Genomic DNA, 20,063 nt, shown 5'->3' on the forward strand with positions numbered 1-20,063 from the left:
TGCGTTTGCCTTCCTGAGCCTGCCTGGGCCGCGGGGAGCCGTTAGACGTCCTCAGCCTCGCTGTAACCTCACTCTATACAAACTGTTTACAGACATTTTTATCGAGGTGCACCAGGTGTGGATGCGGTTACCAGCTTTGAGACTGTTTACCTCATCCTCCCTCCTGCATCACATTGTCACAGACTGTATGTAAAAATCAGATAACAATGGTACTTCGGTCACAGCCAGCTCAGCCTCTGCACACTCGGCTCACACATGCGCGGGGGGACGCGGTTCATGTACAATCCTCGCAGCAAACCACACACGAGCTGGTGCAACCAAGTATCTGCCTTATCGCGTTTTTTGCTGAAGTAAATTACACTGAATTTTTTTTTTTACCCCTTTCAAAGCTAATACACAAATGACAGGATGTTGTTGAAGGAAAATATGAGCTTTCATAAGCTATTATTATTAGCACATGCGCACCTCTCCGCCGCTTTGATCTTACTGTAGGTTTGTGTTTATTCCTCCTGACTCCATACCGGCTGAACGCAAACCCGATGTCTGTTCTGATAGAGATCATGAACAATTAAAGTTGGATTTGTTAGCCACAACATCGTGGAGCCAGAGCTACAGGATAATTGCAAGGGTGACATTCTGCCGAATACACTATATATAGTTTTCCCAAAGTCTCTCGGCTGTGACGAGGTGTTTGCTGTAAAACGGAAGGGTGGTAATGTGTACTGAATAAGCGCTCTTTGATATTCTGCATGTAAGTTTGAGCATGTTCAGGTTTTGTTTGCAGCGGAACTGTACTTCTTCCATTGTTTTCTGAGCAGAAAAAACACGAAGAAACAATGTTCAAAGAAGGCTGCCTTAAAAACAGTGTCACTTCGCTCAGGGATTCACAGCCATTTCAGCCGGTCAGTGACCGAACTAAGTTTCTATATACTATTATATATGTTGTTTTTTACACCCCTGCTGGCAGCATGGAGTTAACCCCACTGCAGAGACGTAACTCCCAGGCTGTCTGCCCTCGCGGGAATTGTTTGCTGAGTTCCAATCAATTACACGTCTGCAAACGCACTGAAGGCAGGGGAATTTTACAGACAATACTCGGGGCATAATTTGGTGATGAAGCACAGAGAGAAAGGCCAGCAATCAGACGCAAGCAAGTGGCTGTCCTGTGAGTGAATACGACTGCATTATAAATTATATGTATTCTCCCAGTCCCAGTACCCAGCAGGGTTCAATCGGGCTCGGTGCTGTACAGATACAAGACCAGAGACCACCCCTGGGAATGCTGCAGAGGTAGCTGAATACAGCCCATTTTTTAAGGCAAACGGAGGGAACGAGTTAAAGGGAATAATGTAACAGGGACAGGAGAGGTGATTATATCCGCTGGCTTCACGCACAGTTAGACAATAATTTCAGTCTGCTCTCAGAGCTGAATCGCTTTAACACAGCAACAGGCCACGAAGGCAGCACGTGAGGATGGAAGCCTCCAGTGGCTGGAGACCCATACTGTAAGGGGGAACTTGTCCATCTGTCCTTCCCTGCTTTTGCTGCTGCTGAACCCCGATGGCCCAGTGAATGCCACCAGGTGTGGACAAGGGGGACGGTGGCTGATAGCGCTGGCACGGGTCCACCCCAAAACCAGGTGCCGTTTGTGTTCAGGGGAGATGGCAGGCTGTGCCACCGCAGCAGCAGGAGGCTGGAAGGAGCTGAGTGAAAAACTGCACGTCAGGAAATAAAGGATGATTCTTGGTGAATGTTTCTGTTAAAATTCGGAACTGGTGACAAATGGTGCCTGTTCAGCAAATGCAATTAAAAACAACATCAGCGGAGCACGAGCAGCTTTTGAAAACGGCCAATGAAGAGGAAAAGTCTGCAAAACTTGAAAAATTCCCCACCAGCCCCCAGGACCAGGGAATGGGGAATGGCAGCAATCACAGGAGACAGAGGCTGCCAGCTCTGCTGAGTGATATTTACATCAGTGTCCTGCCAACAATACCATTACTGGATTATCAGGGCGGATTAAGCCTTTAGCCAATTACCCTGACTGGTAAATCGTAGATTGTCTAGACTTCTTCATGTTCAACAACATGCATAAAGTTTCCCTTTATCGCTATGCCATCGCCCAGCACTCCTGCAGGACGCATCCTGCATGGCGAGATGCAGGTGAGCGGTGCCTGCAGCTCTGGGTTGACTTAGTGTGGCCCTGCGCACAGACAGATTTATTTCAGACAGGATTCTCATAAATTCAGAACGACTTCCAAATTTCTTGACTAGGAGATCAAAGAGGCGAGCATTTGCTTCATGCCATCTGTGGAGCTGCTCGACAGGGCAACGCAGTCTGGTGGGGGGGGGGAGGAGAAGGGAAAAAAGAAAGTCTCGGAGATTATGCCCTCAAAAACAAGCTCAAATGCCACCCTCACATTAAAAAGCCCTGGTTGGCAGTAACAATTAATTTCTTAACTGAAACCCGCCCAACTGTGTCCAAGTGTTTTAATTTGCCTATTGCTACAATATGCAAGGGAGCTGGCAGTAATGGATTTGCAATTAAAACTAAAACTGGCAAAGAAATCGCAAAGCTGGCAAAAGAGCTAATCTGCAAGCCATGATCACAAGATTACAAAGTGTTTATGCACATGCTAATTACCCGCGCACATAGCTGAGAATGACTTGTAGGAGAGAAGACTGGGTTTGCGTGATCTCAGCCCCCGGATCCGGCTGGCCAGCCCAGCCAGCACCTTGCTTGCTTCCCGCACCTCCCAGTGAGCCCCATCGGGGCTGTCCCAGCACACACTCACATGGAAGCAGTGAGAGGGACAAGGGACAGGGCAGCTGGATCCCCCCAGTGCCATCCCAGTACCACCGGGATCCATTGCCTTGTCCTTGACTGCAGTATGGAGCCTGCAGTGTGGATGAGCACCATGCGTAATATGTCTGCACTCAGTTATTTGCCATCCTTGATCTCATCCTGCTGTCTCGTGGCTCTAGAAATAGTTATTCCCATCGGGCCCTGGAGATCGTTGGGTTTCATGGCACACGGCCCCATACTGGATGCTGCAACACCAAGGGCAAACGTGCACGCACCGCCACGAGCGTGAAACCCTCACCAATTACCTGCCACAGAGCAGGCTGGAAAGGGGAGGAAAAAGACTTAAAAGTGATCGAACGTCCATGCAAATACCTAATAACAGAATGTGACAGTGGTCAGGGGCACCATGAAGAGCAATTTGGAACCACAGGAGAGAATTTCAAGGAGAAAACAGAGTGGAAGAGTAGTCCCAGAATAAAAGGCTGCTGGGAAAACTGAGATTCTTTAATATATGGGATTAAGGATTGCCAGTATCCTCGGGGAGGAAATGCAAATGGGGTTCAGACCATTTTTTCCATAAAAATTAGGAAGGAGAAAGAATAGACTTTGAAGTTCAACATGTTAGTAAATGAAAGCAACAGCAAAGGAGACACAAAGAGAAAGCAAGCCCTGGACGCCTAGAATTATGTCTTAAACACTCGGTACTGAAAGACAGAACCCGAGGTGATGAGGAGGCTTCCCTTCATGCCATGCACAGATCCCAGAAAATCTGTAGATTAGAAACTGCCTGAGAAAAAAGTATTGCACAACAAAGGTAGGATGGAGTGCAGCATTCAAATGGGATTCTTTGAGCCTTATTCAGCGGGCCCGGGATGACAAGGCTGCAAGGAGCACGTGGATGAAGACCTCATGCATACGTCAGGCTGCTCCTGGCTGCACAGAGCAAAGAGAGGATTTCTGGAGGTGCTCCTTGCCCTACGAAATGGTGGCTGGAGCTGGTGGGGAAGAAAGTGACAGCTAGTGGACTTCTGCGGAGAAGTCAGAAATCCAACAGACAGCTTTCCAGAGATTTGCAGACTTGGCTGCGTTGGAGGGTCTGATCCTTGCTGGGAGCCTCATAAGAGTCAGAGAGCTAGCTCAGGCTGCATGGAGGTGGTGGAAGAGGAGGACACTGTAAGGACACCCAACACTATTCATTGCTGGCTCTGGCAGAGGGATGGATGGACAATCTTTGACCTCTCGGAGCTATCAGCCGCCTTGTTTGGTTCTGGTAGCCAGCCAGCATGGGCAATTTGTGTTTGGTGGATGGTCTCTGCAGGCCGTGTGCTTGTGTAAAGCAATTACGGAGCGAGTTCAGCCCATCGTTACTGGTGGCCATGGAATGCTATGTGTCAGGAAATGGCAACCGATCATCAGTGATGCAGATAAGCGTTCTGGAGTTAATGAGCGCTACAGAGGGGGTGATTCAAGGGAGAAGTGCTTCAAAACTGGGCTTGGAGGTGGATTTATCCTTCCCGACCTGTAACACACAGCCAAGCAGCTAATGGTATACCCAGCTATTGGGGTGGCTGAGTGACATTCAGTAGTCAGAGACATAGAGGTGATACACCACAATAAAGAGGAGATGAGATAATGTTGGTTCCTTCAGACCATAAGCTCTCTGACTCTACAGCTGCTCCTTGTCCCAAGTGAGAAGCGGACTATAAGAGCTTAGAAATATAACAGAACCATAATGTTGTTGTTTTTTGTTTTGTTTTGTTTTGTTTTTTTTTCCTTAAAGGACTTTTGGAAGAATTTTTTCCTGACATGCCCAGGTTTGGCTGGCTGCTTGGTACCTGCTAGCCAGCATCTAAGTCAGGTTCTGCTGCTGGGGTCTGTTCTGCCTTTCACAGGGAGAGACCCACGAACAACTGCTGCCTATTTAAAGTCATCTACAAACCAGTTTAATAAAAGCTGACTGCATCTGCTTCCATGTTATTAGTTCTGCCCCAAAACTCTGTTCCTGGCAACACAATGTTCCACGCTAATGAGCCAAATCTTCCCCTCCCATGGCAGCACTCCTAAACCTCCACACCATTCAGTTCACAAAGTTACCACCCTGTTTTTCCCTCGGGGGAGGGAAGGATTGCAGCTGCAGAGGGGGTTCTTCAAATAATATGAAGGCCAAAGATCTGTGGGAAAATCTGCTCTCAGACAAATAGCACTTGGGGGCATCTGCAGAGAGAACCAGCCCCTCTTTACTTCTGTCTGGGTCCCACGTCCTTCTGGCAGCAACGTTTTTTATGAACCACGCTGCCATTAATCCCCTGCCAGTTCATACACCCTACCATCCTCTGTGGGTAGACAGCGCAGAGTGGGAGATAATGCTGCAGGGAAGTGGTATTTATTTCAGCTGGATTTTGTGGCTTCATGGGAGAGTTTCTACTCAGGGCAGTTATTTCTCACCCGCTCCTCCTGCTAGAAGGAGGGATTTGGTGGAGGCTTCGGTGACTTTTCTCAGCTCCCCTTCCCGTGAATTTCCCCCCGTTTTTGTCACTTTTCCTCCACGCAGCACCGAGCTCGAGATAAACAGCAATTTGAGGTTATCGTTCTGTCTGCGATGCTCAGTGATGCTTCTCAGATTAAAGAGAAATCAGATAACCCTCATTACCTAACTGAAACTCGCTGCTAGACTTCTATGGGGAACCGATAACATCTCAGAGCCAGGCTGGAGCTCCCTGTCCCGTCCCCCCGGAGCTGTGCAGGACCTAAGCCCATGGCTTTGGGCTCTGCACACCCGCACCTGCAGCCTCCAGCGAGGAAAGCCCTGGCTCAGACAGAGGCAACACGGCTTCAGGCTTTGCTATTTTACAAAGGGATGTGCTAGCCACGCGGCCAGCCATACCCGATGACGCCCAGGTTGCCCGTATTGCTAGAAGTTGGACTGAAGTCATCCGAGAGCCTCCCCTGATGCTTGTAGCTGTTATAAACCTTTCTGCACCACATGCGACATCTGCCTGGAAAAGATTTCATTTGCTTCTGACTTTGCCTCAAGCCATTAACTGACAAACTGGCAGCTAACTACTGTTAACAAATGATTTCCTAGAGATTACTGTTTAAGTAAAAAAGGTTCCAAGATAAATAGACTCACTCTTCATGACAAGGAATTTGAATTATGCATCCAGGAGTTTGGTACATGTGTCCAAAAACGATGCCGTGCAATCCTGGAGGTTGTTCTCATCAGCATATTGCAAGTGGGTAAATAAGAAATGACATTTTGTCCTCGGCTTAGCAGCAGAGATTTGCACGGTATGTGCATTAGGGACAACACGTTGGACCATCCAGTCATCACTCCCACCAACCAATGTCACTCCATGAAATTACCGTTTAGGCTAAAAAAGTGATTTGCTTCCGAAGTGAGAAAACATGCCAATCGCCTCGAAGGAGTTGTGGTTTTAGGGCCACCTGCAGCTTGCTTAAAGATTATGAAATTGCAATTTGTTTAATATCTTAAAGTAAATGGTCTAACGAGCAGTGCAGCTTGCTTTTTTTTGGCTAGCCTTTCTCCAATCGCTTCTGAAACAGCTCCTATCACAGTAGCCAGTGATGGGTTTTGTGTTCTTTTTTTTTTTTTTTTCCCGTTGTTTTGTTCTTGTTTTTCTGTATTGACATAGCTTTTCCTGCAGTGCTCTGCAAACCCTCCTCACACATGCAACGATAAAGCTTCAAAATGTTCCTGGGGGAAACTGAGTCACAGACAAAGAGCTGCTGGGGGACCCGGAGCAGAAGCTGGGATAAAACCGCGCTTCCTCAGTCGCAGCCTTGCACGCAGGTACAAGACTATCCGGTTCCTCTGCTATAAAACTTGGTAACATGCCTCACTTCTTACCTGATTTTGAGAACATCCTGTGTTAACACATAAACAACTTGTGTTACTAATGTCTGTTTATTTGGCTATTTACGCGGCACCTGGTGCTCTCCGGTAACAGGATCGCTGGGCACCGTATCAAACAAACTCCCCGGGCACAGGCAGGAGGGAGGCAGCTCCCACCCACGGCAGCAGCAACGCACCCGCCGGGAGAGACCAAGATTTCAAAAAAATAAATAAAAAAAAATTGGGCAAACAGTGATGCTTTTGGAAAGATGTGCTCATCTTTCATAGATTCACACATACAGCACTGCAGCCTGCCTTATCCCCCAGTATGGATGTACATGTAGATCCATACACTAGATCAGTAAATATATTACAATTTGAAAATATTATATTTTTTTGAATTTGAAAATAGTTATTTTTGCAAAGATTAAATGTATGTTATGTAGATATATACCATTTTCAGTTAGTGCCAATATTCAAGCAACTGGCACTAATAATAACAGGTAATTTGCTGTCCTCTTGAGTGAATAAATGAATTTTTCTCTACAACAATCCTTCTGTTCAAGCACTGCTAAGAATCTCAGAGCTCCAGCCTAGCCGTGCGCATGTATTGTCTTTAACTGAACTCTGCTCCTAGCAGGAAAAGCCCGGAGTCCATCAGAATAGTAGAAAACCTACTGTCAGATAAAACCCTGGTTTCAGCCCTCAGATCAGTTATGGAAAATAAGAAAGGGCTTAGGCACGATGTAAACTTCAAGGTAGAAGTGTCTGGAACTTTTTGGGGCTCTTTCCAAGTATCTGTTGCCTCTATGCCAACATGTGAGCCAAAATTTCTTAGCACTTAGTTGGAAAGATATCCTTAAAGTACTACTGATTGTATTTAGACATGAATGCATTTATTCTATGATGTTTGAAAGAATTAAAGTCATTGTCTCGTTAAGGTGTTCCCTATCCCCATATCCAGCTGTTTTAGGGAGCTAAGCTGGCAAGAGCAAGCATATTTCTGTGATGCTGATTTACAGCATGCGATGCTTCAAAGTTACCAACAGCCTGCAAGAATTCAACAGATGGATGTAAAAACTTGAGAGAGGGCTTCCACTGGAGAAGGACTGCAGAGCTGGACAGGGGACAAGAGCTGCCCTTTAAGTTAAAACAACTTGGAGAGTGACTGCAACTCTCACAGTGAATCGGTTTGAGTTGTATTTCTTGAAGAGTTTGTGTACTGCCCCATTAGAACCACAGCTACATCTGATTTGAATGAAACTTCAGACTTAATGATTTTCATGCCAGCTATTTATGAAGCAATGCAATTTTCCTGAACACCCTATTATTTCATTCGATATTGCCAAAGATTTTACTCCAATTCCAAAAGCAAACTTATTTTGAAGAAATAAACTGCTTCCAGTTGGCTTTAGAGGGGCCACACACTTAAAACCTTGGACAGGCTTTAGCCACAACCTTCAGACATCCAAGCGTTTGAAGATGCATGGCTCCAGCATCCCCATCTCTGCTTATAAAAGAAAAACGCAAACAGAGATCAGCGCTGAAGATTCAAACAGTTTTCAGAAAGCTATCCCTATAGTAATGATTTCAAACAAATAACAAGCTAAAAACAAAACATGGCAGCAATAAAATAAAATATGATGAGCTCTTCAAAAAGATCTTGACTGATATCAGTTGGCATGACTCTGTTGTCTGTCCCAGAGCTATGGCAGTTTATACCAGCCAGGGCTTTGCTGCAAACACACCAAAGGCAGGAGGCTATATCCTTTCATATTTCAAAACAAAAGCCAAATTCTGATTGCTGGGACGAGGAAGAAATTTCTGTTGTGGATACATTGCTGTGTAATTACTGCAGATCTCATTTACTTTCTTTTGAATACTAAAGCAGATACAAAGGCCGGGTAGATGTGGCAGCACCTCATGCTATCATCTAATGCTCCAGGTTTACATTTTGACAGTTAGCCTTCCAAATGCTAGGGATGTGTGGGTTTATTGAAGGAAAGGGAAAATATTTCCATTGATAGCAGATAGGGAAATACAACTGATACTGTCAACCGCTGGCAAACTGACAGCAAGGAAAGAGTTTTGTGCAAAAGAAAAAATCATTTACCAATTTTCTCAATAAAATAAAGTTTAGAAGTACAAGGATAAGATCAGAAGGGAACTCCACTGGCCAAGAGACTATTCATGGGACCAGAACGTGGAAAATTCCACAAAGCACAAATGTTGCTAAGAATATTCAAAAGTCAAAGCTTTCTGTGGGTGTGCATGCATAGAGATGTCAACACAACTATTTCATGATCACCGAAATTGCTACTAGCCTGCATCCTCTCTGAATGGCTATTTTTAGGAGCCAGCCTTTCATGTGGTATAATGATGTGGATTTTACAAGAGCATTTATAATGTGTTTCATATGGCGCACAGTCCTGGAGAAATTGCTTTGTATCAGAGAAAGTTAAACAGAAAGGTTTTTTCCTTTCTTTTTTTTTTTTTTCCTCTTATTTTATATTATTACTTCAGTTTTGGATTTAAGGTTAATATGCATATTTTTAATTCTCCTGTGCGACAGCATTGGCTGTCCAACACTGCACGGCAGTGACAGCACAGCACGATGCGCCCCCACGAGCGTCACCTGGACTTCTGAATCCCTGCACCACCTCAGATGGTCGGATTTCAAAGATCGCAGTGCCACACTGCGTAAGTTATAGCAGGAAGTCAGAGTTCAAAGGCCAAACTTCAACCTGGGTTATGCTGGTGTCAGGGGTTGTACAGTCTCCCACGCTGGAATCAGCCTTTCTTCTTTAAGGGCAAAGTCATACAAAGCGAAATTTTTAGAAGACGACGGCTCCTCCTCACTGCCTACCCCAGCTCCTGCGACACAGCAGCGTGTGCCAGCAATTCCAGGGAAGCAACAAGTAATGAGAACCAAATCGTCAGCCCGCCCGTGCTAAGAACAACAAATTTTCATGTGGTAGACCTTAAGAGGGTTTATTTCCGAAACATAAAGGCAATCTCTGGGGTGCCATCTTTTCAGTGTTCAAATACAAGTTCCGCATTTCTGATCCTTTCTGAGCATATTTCTGGGAAAACTACCTCCTCAGCAAGTGTTTATAATTTTACCCCCTTCGTGCTGAGTCAAGCACACTTTATGATTCTGGGCTTTCGCATTTTCTCTTTGTGTAAGTCACATCAGAGGAGAACCTCTATTTATGCTCGTGGATGCTGCTCCTCAGAGCAAACCACAGCAGAAAACAAGTTCAACATATAGCACAGGAGCGGAATCATTCTAAAAAAGTCTTTTTTTGGTCAGTCCATGATTGCGGCAGAGCTCTTGAAGGCAGATGTGCACTCTGCATATTATGGCTCCCAATTCTCCATGGAACAAAGGAGACACTGTTGAGACTTTTTTTATTTTTGCCTATCATTTAATCAAATGTAAAGTTGTTATAACCGGAGGCGAAAAGTGCTCTAGATTCTAGCATCCAGCTTTACTTTGGTTTCGAAAACTTCCCACAGCATTGTTGACTTTATTGTTTTGTTTTACAAAATACTAATTTGGGGACCCCGTGAAAAACAATGAGCCAGATTCTTCTTGCTGCAGCTGAGCTGTGTTTAGTGCCGAGGCAGCGGAGGTTTGGAGCCACTGCAGTGGCCTCTTGCCCAGAGCCTCCGGGCAGCGGGATGCTCCGGGTAGGCACCGCTCCTTCTGCCGGCCTTTGCCAACCCTCCTCATCGTCAACCCTGACCAAACAGCCCACTTTCTCCACAAAACCACTTCACAGAGACAGCCGTGGCAGCACAGCCCTTCATAACTTTGGGGAGGGTCATAATTTATAAACGCCCAGGGGCAAAAATTGGAGAAAAGGGCCAGAGGACAGAGCGGTGAAGCGCTGCTGCGCAGGGAGGCCCTCGCGAAGGGGAGAGCTGCCCGCCCAAGATCATTTGGAGGTGACCAAGAAAACAGATCCTGCTGTAATCAAGACTCGGAGGCACATGGTGTTGCAATCACTTCCTTTAAGAAATCAAGTAGGTGGGTTTGTGAGCCAGCAGCATGTGCTGAAGCGGCAACCCTAGGGCAAGGACGAGGCCCTCGGCTCAGACGAGCGGAGGCTTCGGTGGGGACATCGCCAGCTCCCCGCATGGCCAGGCTGGGCCAAGGGGACGTTCATCATCCATGCCATGAGACTCTCACCCTGCTCGGAAGAAGGCAGGGGCCTTGCCCTTGTGGGCAGGCAGCTGGACCAGGCAGCAATGGGTGCGAGGTCGCCACTGAATCAGCCGGATGAAAGCTGGGAAGTAGGAAGCGCACGGCCCCGTGTCCTGTTACCAGCCCTCTGAGTCAGCCAGGCCTCCTACCCAACCTTCGCTTCGGCCTCCAGACACGGAGATCAGGGAGCAAGTGTTGTGTTGTGTGTATTTTTAAAGGCACATTTGGAAGAACAACACACGAAAGGGCCTGTGCGGGGGTACTGCCACCTCCCAGCTTGGCAGCGGGGGGGGATTTTGGCAGGCTGAGGAGCTCCCCCTGGCTCTGCAGAGCCCAGGAGGCGGCGTGGACCTGCTCTCCTGTTTCTGAGCCCTCCACCCACCGCTGGTAAGCGATGAGGTAAGAGCACACACGCATCAGGCGGGGAGAGATGCTGATGCTAGCTATCTCCTGGCACCAGCAGCAGGGAGCTGGAGTGGCAAAGGCATGGGAAAACAAGGAAAAGCAGGGGCAGCACCTGAGAGGAGAGGCTCTGGGATTGTGCAAAGTGTTGTAGGGCTAAGATGAGAGGAGCCGCAGCTCCCACATTGGCCGTGCCTTCTCCTAAAGGTCTGCACTGGGGACTGAGGTGTTCCCTCTTCAGACAGACAGGAGAAGACAATTCCTGGGGACTTCACGAGGAATCTGTGAGGCACATATGGTGCAGGGGATTTCAGTAGCTGAAGGGCAGCCTGTGCCAGCCTACCATTCCCCCACACCTGCCTGGTCCACCACAGCCTCCCCATGAGCATCCCTCTGGGACCATCCTGAGCCAGGTCCTCCCTTTACCTTCCCTACAGTCAATTAGTGAGGGGCTCAAAGGCCAAACCACATGAAACGAACACTAAATTTGGTCTCGCTGCATCACACGGGGACAAAGGGCAGACAGAGCAGTACAGGCATGAAGTTAATGGCAAGTCGTAGATGTTCCCTCAAAACCGTGGGTATTTCTCAGCTCTTGACTGCGCTTTGCCACTGACTGCCACGACATGCACACAGACATACAGACCGGAGCAGATTGCAATCTTAGGTGTGCAGCTCACACCACCCGTACCCCGAAAACCTGCTGCTCTTGCAGATCACGCTGCAGATAGAGAGGGATGCAATCTGCAGCGAGGATCTGGCCCTCACAGATGATCCACGAGAGCAGTCAGAGTCATCCCTGCGGACCCAGCAACGTCTGGCTCAGCCATGGAAGCGCCCATGTGCTTTCTCAGACGGGTACCTCAGAACAACAAATGCCAGCAAACCCGAACTGTACGGATTTGTCAGAGTTTCCACCCTGCACAGGAATTGAATGGTGCCTGCAGACTTATTGCAGCAAGCTGACTGCAGGCTGGTGCCACACGTCCTCCGGTGCTTCCCGAGCTCCTCGCCCCCTCCTGCTGCTCCCCTGTTTGCTCAGCTAAAGCCTGGGATACCAGGCTGAGCAGCTCTCGCCTTTCATCTCGGACGTGCCATGTGCCACTAACCCCCAAATCACTTTGTTCTTCCCAGTTAAAATTTCAAAAATATTAATCATTAACATGGATGAGCTCTGGGAGTTCGGGTTTATGCTACGTTTTGCTTTTCTCTCCAAATTCTCCACCGGTTGAGCTAATAACGTCTCATGAACTGCAACAGTTGGGAGCTCGCAGGAACGGTGCCTTTCCCATGCATAATGTCACAGCAGCTCCCTGCCACCAACCACCCTGTGCCTCGGCAGCCAGCTCCAGGAGAGCCTGGGCAGGAATGCCAAGAGGAGAGCAGATATGGTTGAACCGTCGAAATCACGTGCGCAGGCAAAGATTTACATAAAACTCAGTCTCGTTTCCCTGTGACATATTTCTTTCTCCTCTTTTCATTCCAAAAAAAATTTAAAAATAAGGGTATATTAGACCACACACATGCAGTGCTGTATCATGTCACTGCTTCTTAAGCAGAACTCTCTAATTTATTTCAAAGGGAAGTTCTGTTTCAAAATTGAGGGTGTGATATGAACTCAGAAATTAACACAAGAATTTTCCTTGGGGGGGAACCGAGGCTGAATCAGACATGCAATAAATGACCTCGGAAGCCCTGCGTCTTGGTACATCCACCTATCCAGCATTACGCTTTAATATTAAAAAAAAAAAAAAAAAAAAGCTTTTCACCACTATCCTGTTTCAAGCTAGGTGGAAGAGCTGGGAGAAGTGGATTTGTTTTGGCCAGGAGGGAACAAATCAGTCCTCTGCCTGTGCCAGGATGTCCACCACTGGGCACTGTGGTTCCAATGCTTTCTGCCAGGACTGTAACAATTCACAGGGAAAGGGAAATGTCTTGGGGAGGTCCTACAGCGCAAGCCCTGCCACCAGGGAAGCCAGCTGGGATGCTGCTGGTGATGTTGCTGCCGCACCACAGTGGGCACTGCTGGTGTCGTGCCGAGCTGGCGCTCGCCTCCAGCACATCCCAGCACACCTGGAGAGGGACGCAGCAGCCCCCGTGCAGGGACAAACCCCTGCATGGAGACTCTGGGGAGTTCTGCTGCTGGTTTCAACAGGATCAGAACCTCACATGGAAAAAGCAACACTAAAATACTGCTCTGACAGCACGAGCTAGGACAGAAAGACCTCTACACAGACGCTGAGCTGCAGATTTCTTTTGTCCCCCACCTGCTGCGGGATCAACAGCCTCCTGCTGTGGGATGAAGCAGACCTGCATGGACCCAGAAGCTGTGTCCCAGCAGCCAGCTCACACTGCTCCAGCTTCTGTCCTGCCCCCTGGGACTGATCCTCTCTTGCCAACCACTGAGGGAGACTTTCAGCCTCAGCTTTTTCACCTCGTGATGCATGTTTGGGACCTGTGGCCCCAGGCCAGCAGTAAGCGCGCTTTCATCTCGCCCTGCCCAACGGGACAGCGCAAACCCACTGCGTGAGGACCGAGCTCAAGGAGCCAGGTGGACCTCAGGAACACCTGCGTTATTTCCTGGGCCTGATGTCTCGTTTTGGGGCTTTAAACGTGCAGAGCTTGGGAGCGTACCACCCCCCTTTGGATCCTACGTGAGCTCTAGTTAGCTTAATAGCCAAGAAAATTAGGTAGTGTCCTTATTTTCCTTGGAAATAGATGCTCTTGGACCTCTGTTTCTCACACAAGAACAGGACAAAGCCCAGTGCCTCAGTTTTTTTATACAAAACACTTAAGTTCTGCCTTCCCACACCCCAGGAGCTGCCTAAACACAAGAGGGGTGCAGCAGAGCAGGGAACGGAACAAGCCCCATTTGGTCGCATTTCCCTGCTCCAGGGGCTCTCCCACCACGTCCCTACACACGGGAGGGTGCTGCTCATCCCCGACTTCACAAACCTATTTACAAAAGGAACTTATAAGTGCTCCTTCTAAAATTTAACTACCACATGCTACAAGATATAACAATGTTCAGAAAACCCCCTCGGGTCTAAACTCAATTATACAACTGTAGCAAGAAAAATATTTTAATCTGATCAAAGTGTTAACATGTTTGACCATGTCTGACCTCTAATGTTTGTAACCACCTAAAAGGCTGATGTTCTTACTAAGGATGTACCTTAATTTGATTTAAAGTCATTTGTACTATTTAAAAAAGGATATAGTTTTATGATCTTACATTTCATTTAGAAAAGCAGTTCCTCAGCGTGTTAATATTCTTTGGAAGTTTCTTGCAGATTTTTTAACCTGCAAATCCTACATATTCTGCTCTGGAAAAAGCCGGACTTTTTCAGCAGGGACGAAGCAGACTCATGCCATGTGCATGTGACATCTGGGAGCCGGCTGAGGAACGGCTCGCTTGGTGCCTTGCAAAATGTCAGGATTTCAGACACGTGCATGGTCTGCACAGAGATGCTTTCGACCCATTTCACCCAGAAGTGCCCATCCGGGAGCAGCCACCCCAGGGGCATCCCCAGCCCATTCCCAAAACGCAGGGAGCCTGGGCTCGCTCCACTGCTTCGTCCCCAGCTCCAGCACCTGGCCACCACCAGCCATCCGTCCTCCTGCCTCTCTGCCAGCTCTGACGCTCCTCCAGGACACTCAAATCAGTGCTGAAATCAGCACCAATCCAGCCCAACTGCCCTAGGAAGGTGTTTGCCACCGCCAGCAGCACTGAGCTGCTGCTTGCTGCAGGCTGGCTCTCGCCACATCCTGCTGCTCGGTGGGGGCTCAGCACATCAGCTGGCTTGGCACTGCTGCTGCCAGGTACCCGGACACCCTCCGAGCATCGTTTGGGAGCGGCAGCAGCACGTGTAGATAACCCAGGTGGGTGTGCGTCGATAAAAGACACAGTTTGGGCTGCGGGGACAGAGCAGGACACTGGGGGTGAGCACCACCAGGGCAAGGCAGCAGCCAGCAGGCTACAACCACCCCGAGGGAAACAAAGCTGAAGTGATGCTGCTGAGCAAAATAAATACAAGAAAGAGCAGAAGCAGCTCTGCGGCGACACCGGTAGCGACACACCCGCCGGGGCAGCGCACCGGGCCGGCCCCAGCACCGCTCGCAGCGCCCCGCAGCAGGATCGTGGTTTGGTGGTGCACAGCTGGGGGGGCTCAGCCCCAAACCTTGATACCAACTGCCCTTCGTCTTCAGGGCAGCTGTACCGTCCTGGTCAGGCAGTTACGTGCAAAGCTACGATAGCTTGCTTGCAAAAGCGCCATGTTTTTGTTTTTTTAATTTTTGTTTTTGAGGATTCTGAAATGAATCCTAGCTGCAAACAACTGCTTCCAGGAAGCCCCATCAAGCAAAATACAGCCTCCACCACGCATGGCTGTGATACATAATCCCGTCTACTCACACAGCCCTCCCCTCCAACTCGTGCTAAAATGTTAATTAAACACGCTTTTATGGCTGGTTAAGTATCTGAAATCTTTGGTCACAGATCTGACCTCCTCAATTACTGGAAGCAGCCACCAGATTACAGCTCGCATTTTATGTAATGCACATGGTAGCAATAAATCTATATGAGAGCAATACATAATTTAGCAACAATAACCTTTACACAGTCAATATAAACACGGGACAAAATTGCTCAGGAAGATATATTGGCGTAACTACTACACAAACCCCAAAAATCAAAGGCAAGACCAGCCTTTAGACATGGGAAGATTTCTTCCCTTAATGTTTGGTAACAGATTTTTAGCTGAAAACATCAAATCAGCTTTTTAATCATGCAACACATAAAACACTGCAGGATCTGAACAGATCTGAGTAAAACTCACTATGGCTGTGAGTGATTTTTGTGGCTCTCGAGGGGACAGGAATCATTCCCTCCCTGCTACTCATTTTTCTCCTCTTTGAGTTCTGCACGGTCTATTTACAGCTATCTGTTGCTCTGACAGTAACCTCTATTTATTTATTTTTAACATTATCAAGGGGAAAGGCAATTCACAAGCCACAATCTACTTTTCAGCATAATTGCTAATAAATAGGCTATTGCACTTCAGTGCCCATCTAGTAAGGGTTTAAGATTAAAAGAAATATTCCACTACAACAAATAGCTGCTGGGCTAATGTAACTTTGAACTTGTCCAGATTCTATACAAGGGAGCAAACTGAATGCATTTCAATAAGACGGTTTCTATATCACCATTTAGTCTATCAGGAAGAGAGCAGCTTTATGTTTTGGAGGGGCGAGGGGGATACCTGGAAGAAGCGACATGAGGTGGGAAACAACAGACGAGACGCTTACTCTGATTACAACAACGCCCTGCCTTGCAAGCACACCTTTCCTTGCTGTGAGCTGAACAAGACTTCGACATTTAGAGAGATCCTCCATACCTGCCCCCCGACCTCAGCGGTTATGACAGTGACAGCAGGGAGATGGGCTCCCCCTGACAGAGCAGGGCTCTGCTGGGGCACGGTGGGGCTGCCAAAGGGATCTCTCCCCTCCTGCCTGCGGGAGCAGACGGCACCGATTCCCACAAACAACATTTTATCACACCTCAAGGATTGTTTCAGACCCCACCGTCCATCAATTTTTCACAACGCCAGCCTAACATCCTACCCCATCCAGTGAACCAACAACTGAAAACTGAACTGCTTACACTAAGGAGGGCATTACACGTTCGTTCAAACCTTATTCCTTTAAAGGTTAAAAACTAAAACTGAAATACGCCGAATGCTGCTGTGTTCTCATTAACCGACTGCAAGTGTCTGAAATGAATGCAGCGATGCCGGCTCCCCTGGAGCGACACGAGCTCGGTATCTGCTGCGATGTCACCAAATTCTTTTCTGAAGTTCTGATAGAGATGGCGATGGGGAGAGACAGCTTTTCTACAGCAGCCTTTAGTTCAATTATTCATACAGCACAACTTATTATAAACGTCCAAATACGCAGAGCTACTAACTGATTCGACCTGAAAGGGAAAAACTTTGTAGGAAGAAGACTGGAATAACCCTCCAGTAGCATTAAGCTCTTTCCGAAAAGCCTCTATTGCCATTTTAGAAGTGCAAGATCCACTTTCTGGGCCATCATCCACAACAGAGCCCTAACCAGGCCAAAACCTGGCCGTTTTACCAGCAGATACACCAAACTCAAGTTAAACCATGGGACGTGTCCCTGAACACAAACACCAGAAGTTGCTCGCCTCCAGACACAGAGAAAGGAAGGGGCATTTTTACACCAGATCTTAGGCTTTGATTGCTGGAAGAGGCACACCTAGAAGAGGAGACTTGAGAAGAAACTCCTCCAGCAGAGTTGGAGAAAAGCAGCACTGCCCGCCGAGCATTGCTGCCCCTTCCCGCTCCTTCCTTCTGCTCGGACAGGACAGTGCCCGGGCAGAAACTGAGATGCATTTTGTCAAGAAAAACAGCACACGGAGGTGCCTGCACAGTACCCGCGGCACACTTTGGCATGAGAGGCCACCAAACTTCTGGGTAAGGAGAGGATGAACTCACCAGCGGTGACATAGATCCATTTGGCAGATAAGGGTCTGAGAGCATTAGGAAAGGGTAGCCAGAATACGTGGATCCTTTATACATCCCTGGGTCCTGGTGCTTCATACCTGCTAAAATCAAAGTTCCCCGTCAGGGTTTGCCTTCCGACAGGTGACTTCTGCCTGCCAGGGGAGCCCATGGAGGTGATGGATTATTTGGGGAGCCTTTTTGCCCCGTGGCCCTAAAAGAGGGGACCACAGGTTGGATGAAGGCAGCTCTCTGGGGGTGGCATCCCCAACCCTTCCCACCCTGGGGGGGGCCTCCAGGGGGTCGCGGGGGCAAGGGGATGTCCCAGGGGGGTCTGGAGATTCGGGGGTCGCCGCCACTAACCATCTTCCATGTGGTCCGGGAGCTTCTCCTGATAAACCCTCTGCGGATCCTGCACACGCCTGATGGCCTGCATGGGGAGGAGAGAGAAAAAGCAGAGCGGGGGGTGGCTTGGGGAGGGGGTGGGGGGGTGCGGGCCGGCCGGGGGCCGTGCTGGGGAGGGGGGGGCCCGGCTCACCTCGGGGTCTGCGGCGGCGGCCGGGCTGCCGCTGCCCTCGGACTCGTTGACCAGCGAGGACTTGAGGTCGGCCAGGTCGCGCTCGGTGAAGGCGTTCTCGGGGATCTTCTCCTCCTGCTCGCCCTCGTCCTTGAAGGCCAGCATCTCGTCGGTGGCCCCCAGGTCGTCCCCGCCGCCGCTGCCCAGCTGCGGCATTTTCCTCCCTCCCGAGCCGAGCCCCGACCGTCCCGGCGAGGGCTGAGCTGCGCCGCCCGCACCGAGCCCTCCTCGGCTTTTTTTTTTTTTTTAAATTTGTTTTCCTCTCCCTCAGTTCTTCTTATTTTCCTCTTGAAGAAGAACTCGCTCCCTCTTCAAAACTCGCTTTTTAAAGTTCTTTTCTAATTTGCCTCCTTAACTTCTAAACTTTTCCCTTCGATTTTTTTTTTTTGCTTCCTTCTCCAAACCCCCTTCCGAATTCTTTCTAAAAAAAAAAAAAAAACAATTTTTTTTTTCTTCTTCTTTTCCTTTCTTAACTCTTTTCCTTCCACCCCCCCCCCCCCACCTCCTCTTTTCCCTCCCTCTCCCGGCGGGGGGCTCGGCAGGCTGCGGGCAGGCGTCGCGGGATGCCGGGCTCGGCGGGGCCCCCCACCCCGGGCCGCCCCCCACCACCGCCCACCCCCCCCCCGCCCCGAGCCGAGCCCGAGCCCGAGCCCCGCAAAGTTTCCCCGGGAGCAGCGGGCGGGCAGCGGCACGGAGCGCCCGGTGCCTGTGTGCGAGCGCGGCGGCGCGGCGGCCAAGGGCTGCCGACATCAAAGCGGCCGCCGGGTGATTGGCAGCGCCGGGGAGGGGCCGGGGGCGGGCGCACGCACCCGTGCGCGCCCCCCGCGCGCGTGCCCGTGCGCGCATCCCCGCGGGGTGCCGGTCTTAAAGGGGCAGAGAGCGAGGCTCCGAGGGGAGACCCCCCCCCCCCACCTCCTGCCCCTCCTCTCCATCCAGCTCCCACCTTGGGCTCGGGGCTGTGCGGGCTCCTCTGCGCGCACACGTGCGCGCTCACGGTTCTGCTCGCCCGGCGGTGCGCGCGCTTGTGCCCACGCGTCTGTGCGCGCACCTGTGCGCGCCCGCATCTGGACACGCGCACGTGCACGCGCGCGCATCTGCGCGCACATCCTCGTGCCCGCATCTGCCCGCACCGCACACTCGTGCGCGCTCCCGTCCGTGCCCGCGCGCCCCCGCCCGCGAGCACCGCGGCTCCGCGCGCCCCCCCCGTTGCGCGCCGAGTGTGTGCGCGGGCACCGGCCCCCCGCGTGTGCGCGCACGGCCCCGCACCCGCACATCTGCACGCGCGTGGGCCGCCGCCGGCCGGCTGCGCACGGCTAAACACGCGCGGGCGGGCGGGCAGTCACGCGTGGACGCAGCCAAGGCGCGTGCACGAGCGGCTGCCCGCGGCGCACACGCACACGCGTGGGTAGCGATGCGCGCCCACGTGTGCGCGCACGCGGTGCGGGGGCGCGGGGGGATGCGCGCTGCAATGCGCACCTGGGCAGCGGGGGGCACGGCACGGCACGGCACGGCCCCCAGGGGCTTGGCCCCGCTCGGTTCGGCTCTAGGGGGTTTGACCCGGCTCGGTTTGGCCCGGATCGGCTTGGCCCAGCTCGGCTCGGTCCCCAGGGGCTTGGCCCGGCTTGGCCCGGCTCAGTTTGGCCCGGTTTGGCTTGGCCCGGCTGGGCTCGCCCCGCTTTGCCCGGCTCCCTCCCTCG

The 20,063-nt window shown here is 50.3% G+C and overlaps 1 protein-coding gene across 9 annotated transcripts in view; it reads right to left on the reverse strand.

Moving 5' to 3' along the window:
* Positions 1–19,016, reverse strand: part of TCF7 (transcription factor 7) — a 63,332-nt gene extending 44,316 nt beyond the window's left edge. For 3 of the 9 annotated variants that reach the window (XM_082771617.1, XM_082771619.1, XM_082771614.1), the window contains exons 1-3: positions 18,328–19,016; positions 18,153–18,219; positions 17,784–17,890 (exon numbers count right to left, since the gene is read on the reverse strand). In XM_082771617.1, the coding sequence (XP_082627743.1) occupies positions 17,784–17,890; positions 18,153–18,219; positions 18,328–18,522 (369 nt within the window). In that variant the 5' untranslated portion in view covers positions 18,523–19,016. Of the gene's footprint in view, positions 1–17,783; positions 17,894–18,152 lie in introns of all 9 variants that reach the window. The other 6 variants (XM_082771616.1, XM_082771613.1, XM_082771618.1 and 3 more) reach the window with 2 other exon arrangements.
* Positions 19,017–20,063: the final 1,047 nt, after the last annotated feature.

Source organism: Aythya marila (genome assembly GCF_965140915.1).
Source record: "Aythya marila genome assembly, chromosome: 14".
Lineage (NCBI taxonomy): Eukaryota > Metazoa > Chordata > Aves > Anseriformes > Anatidae > Aythya > Aythya marila.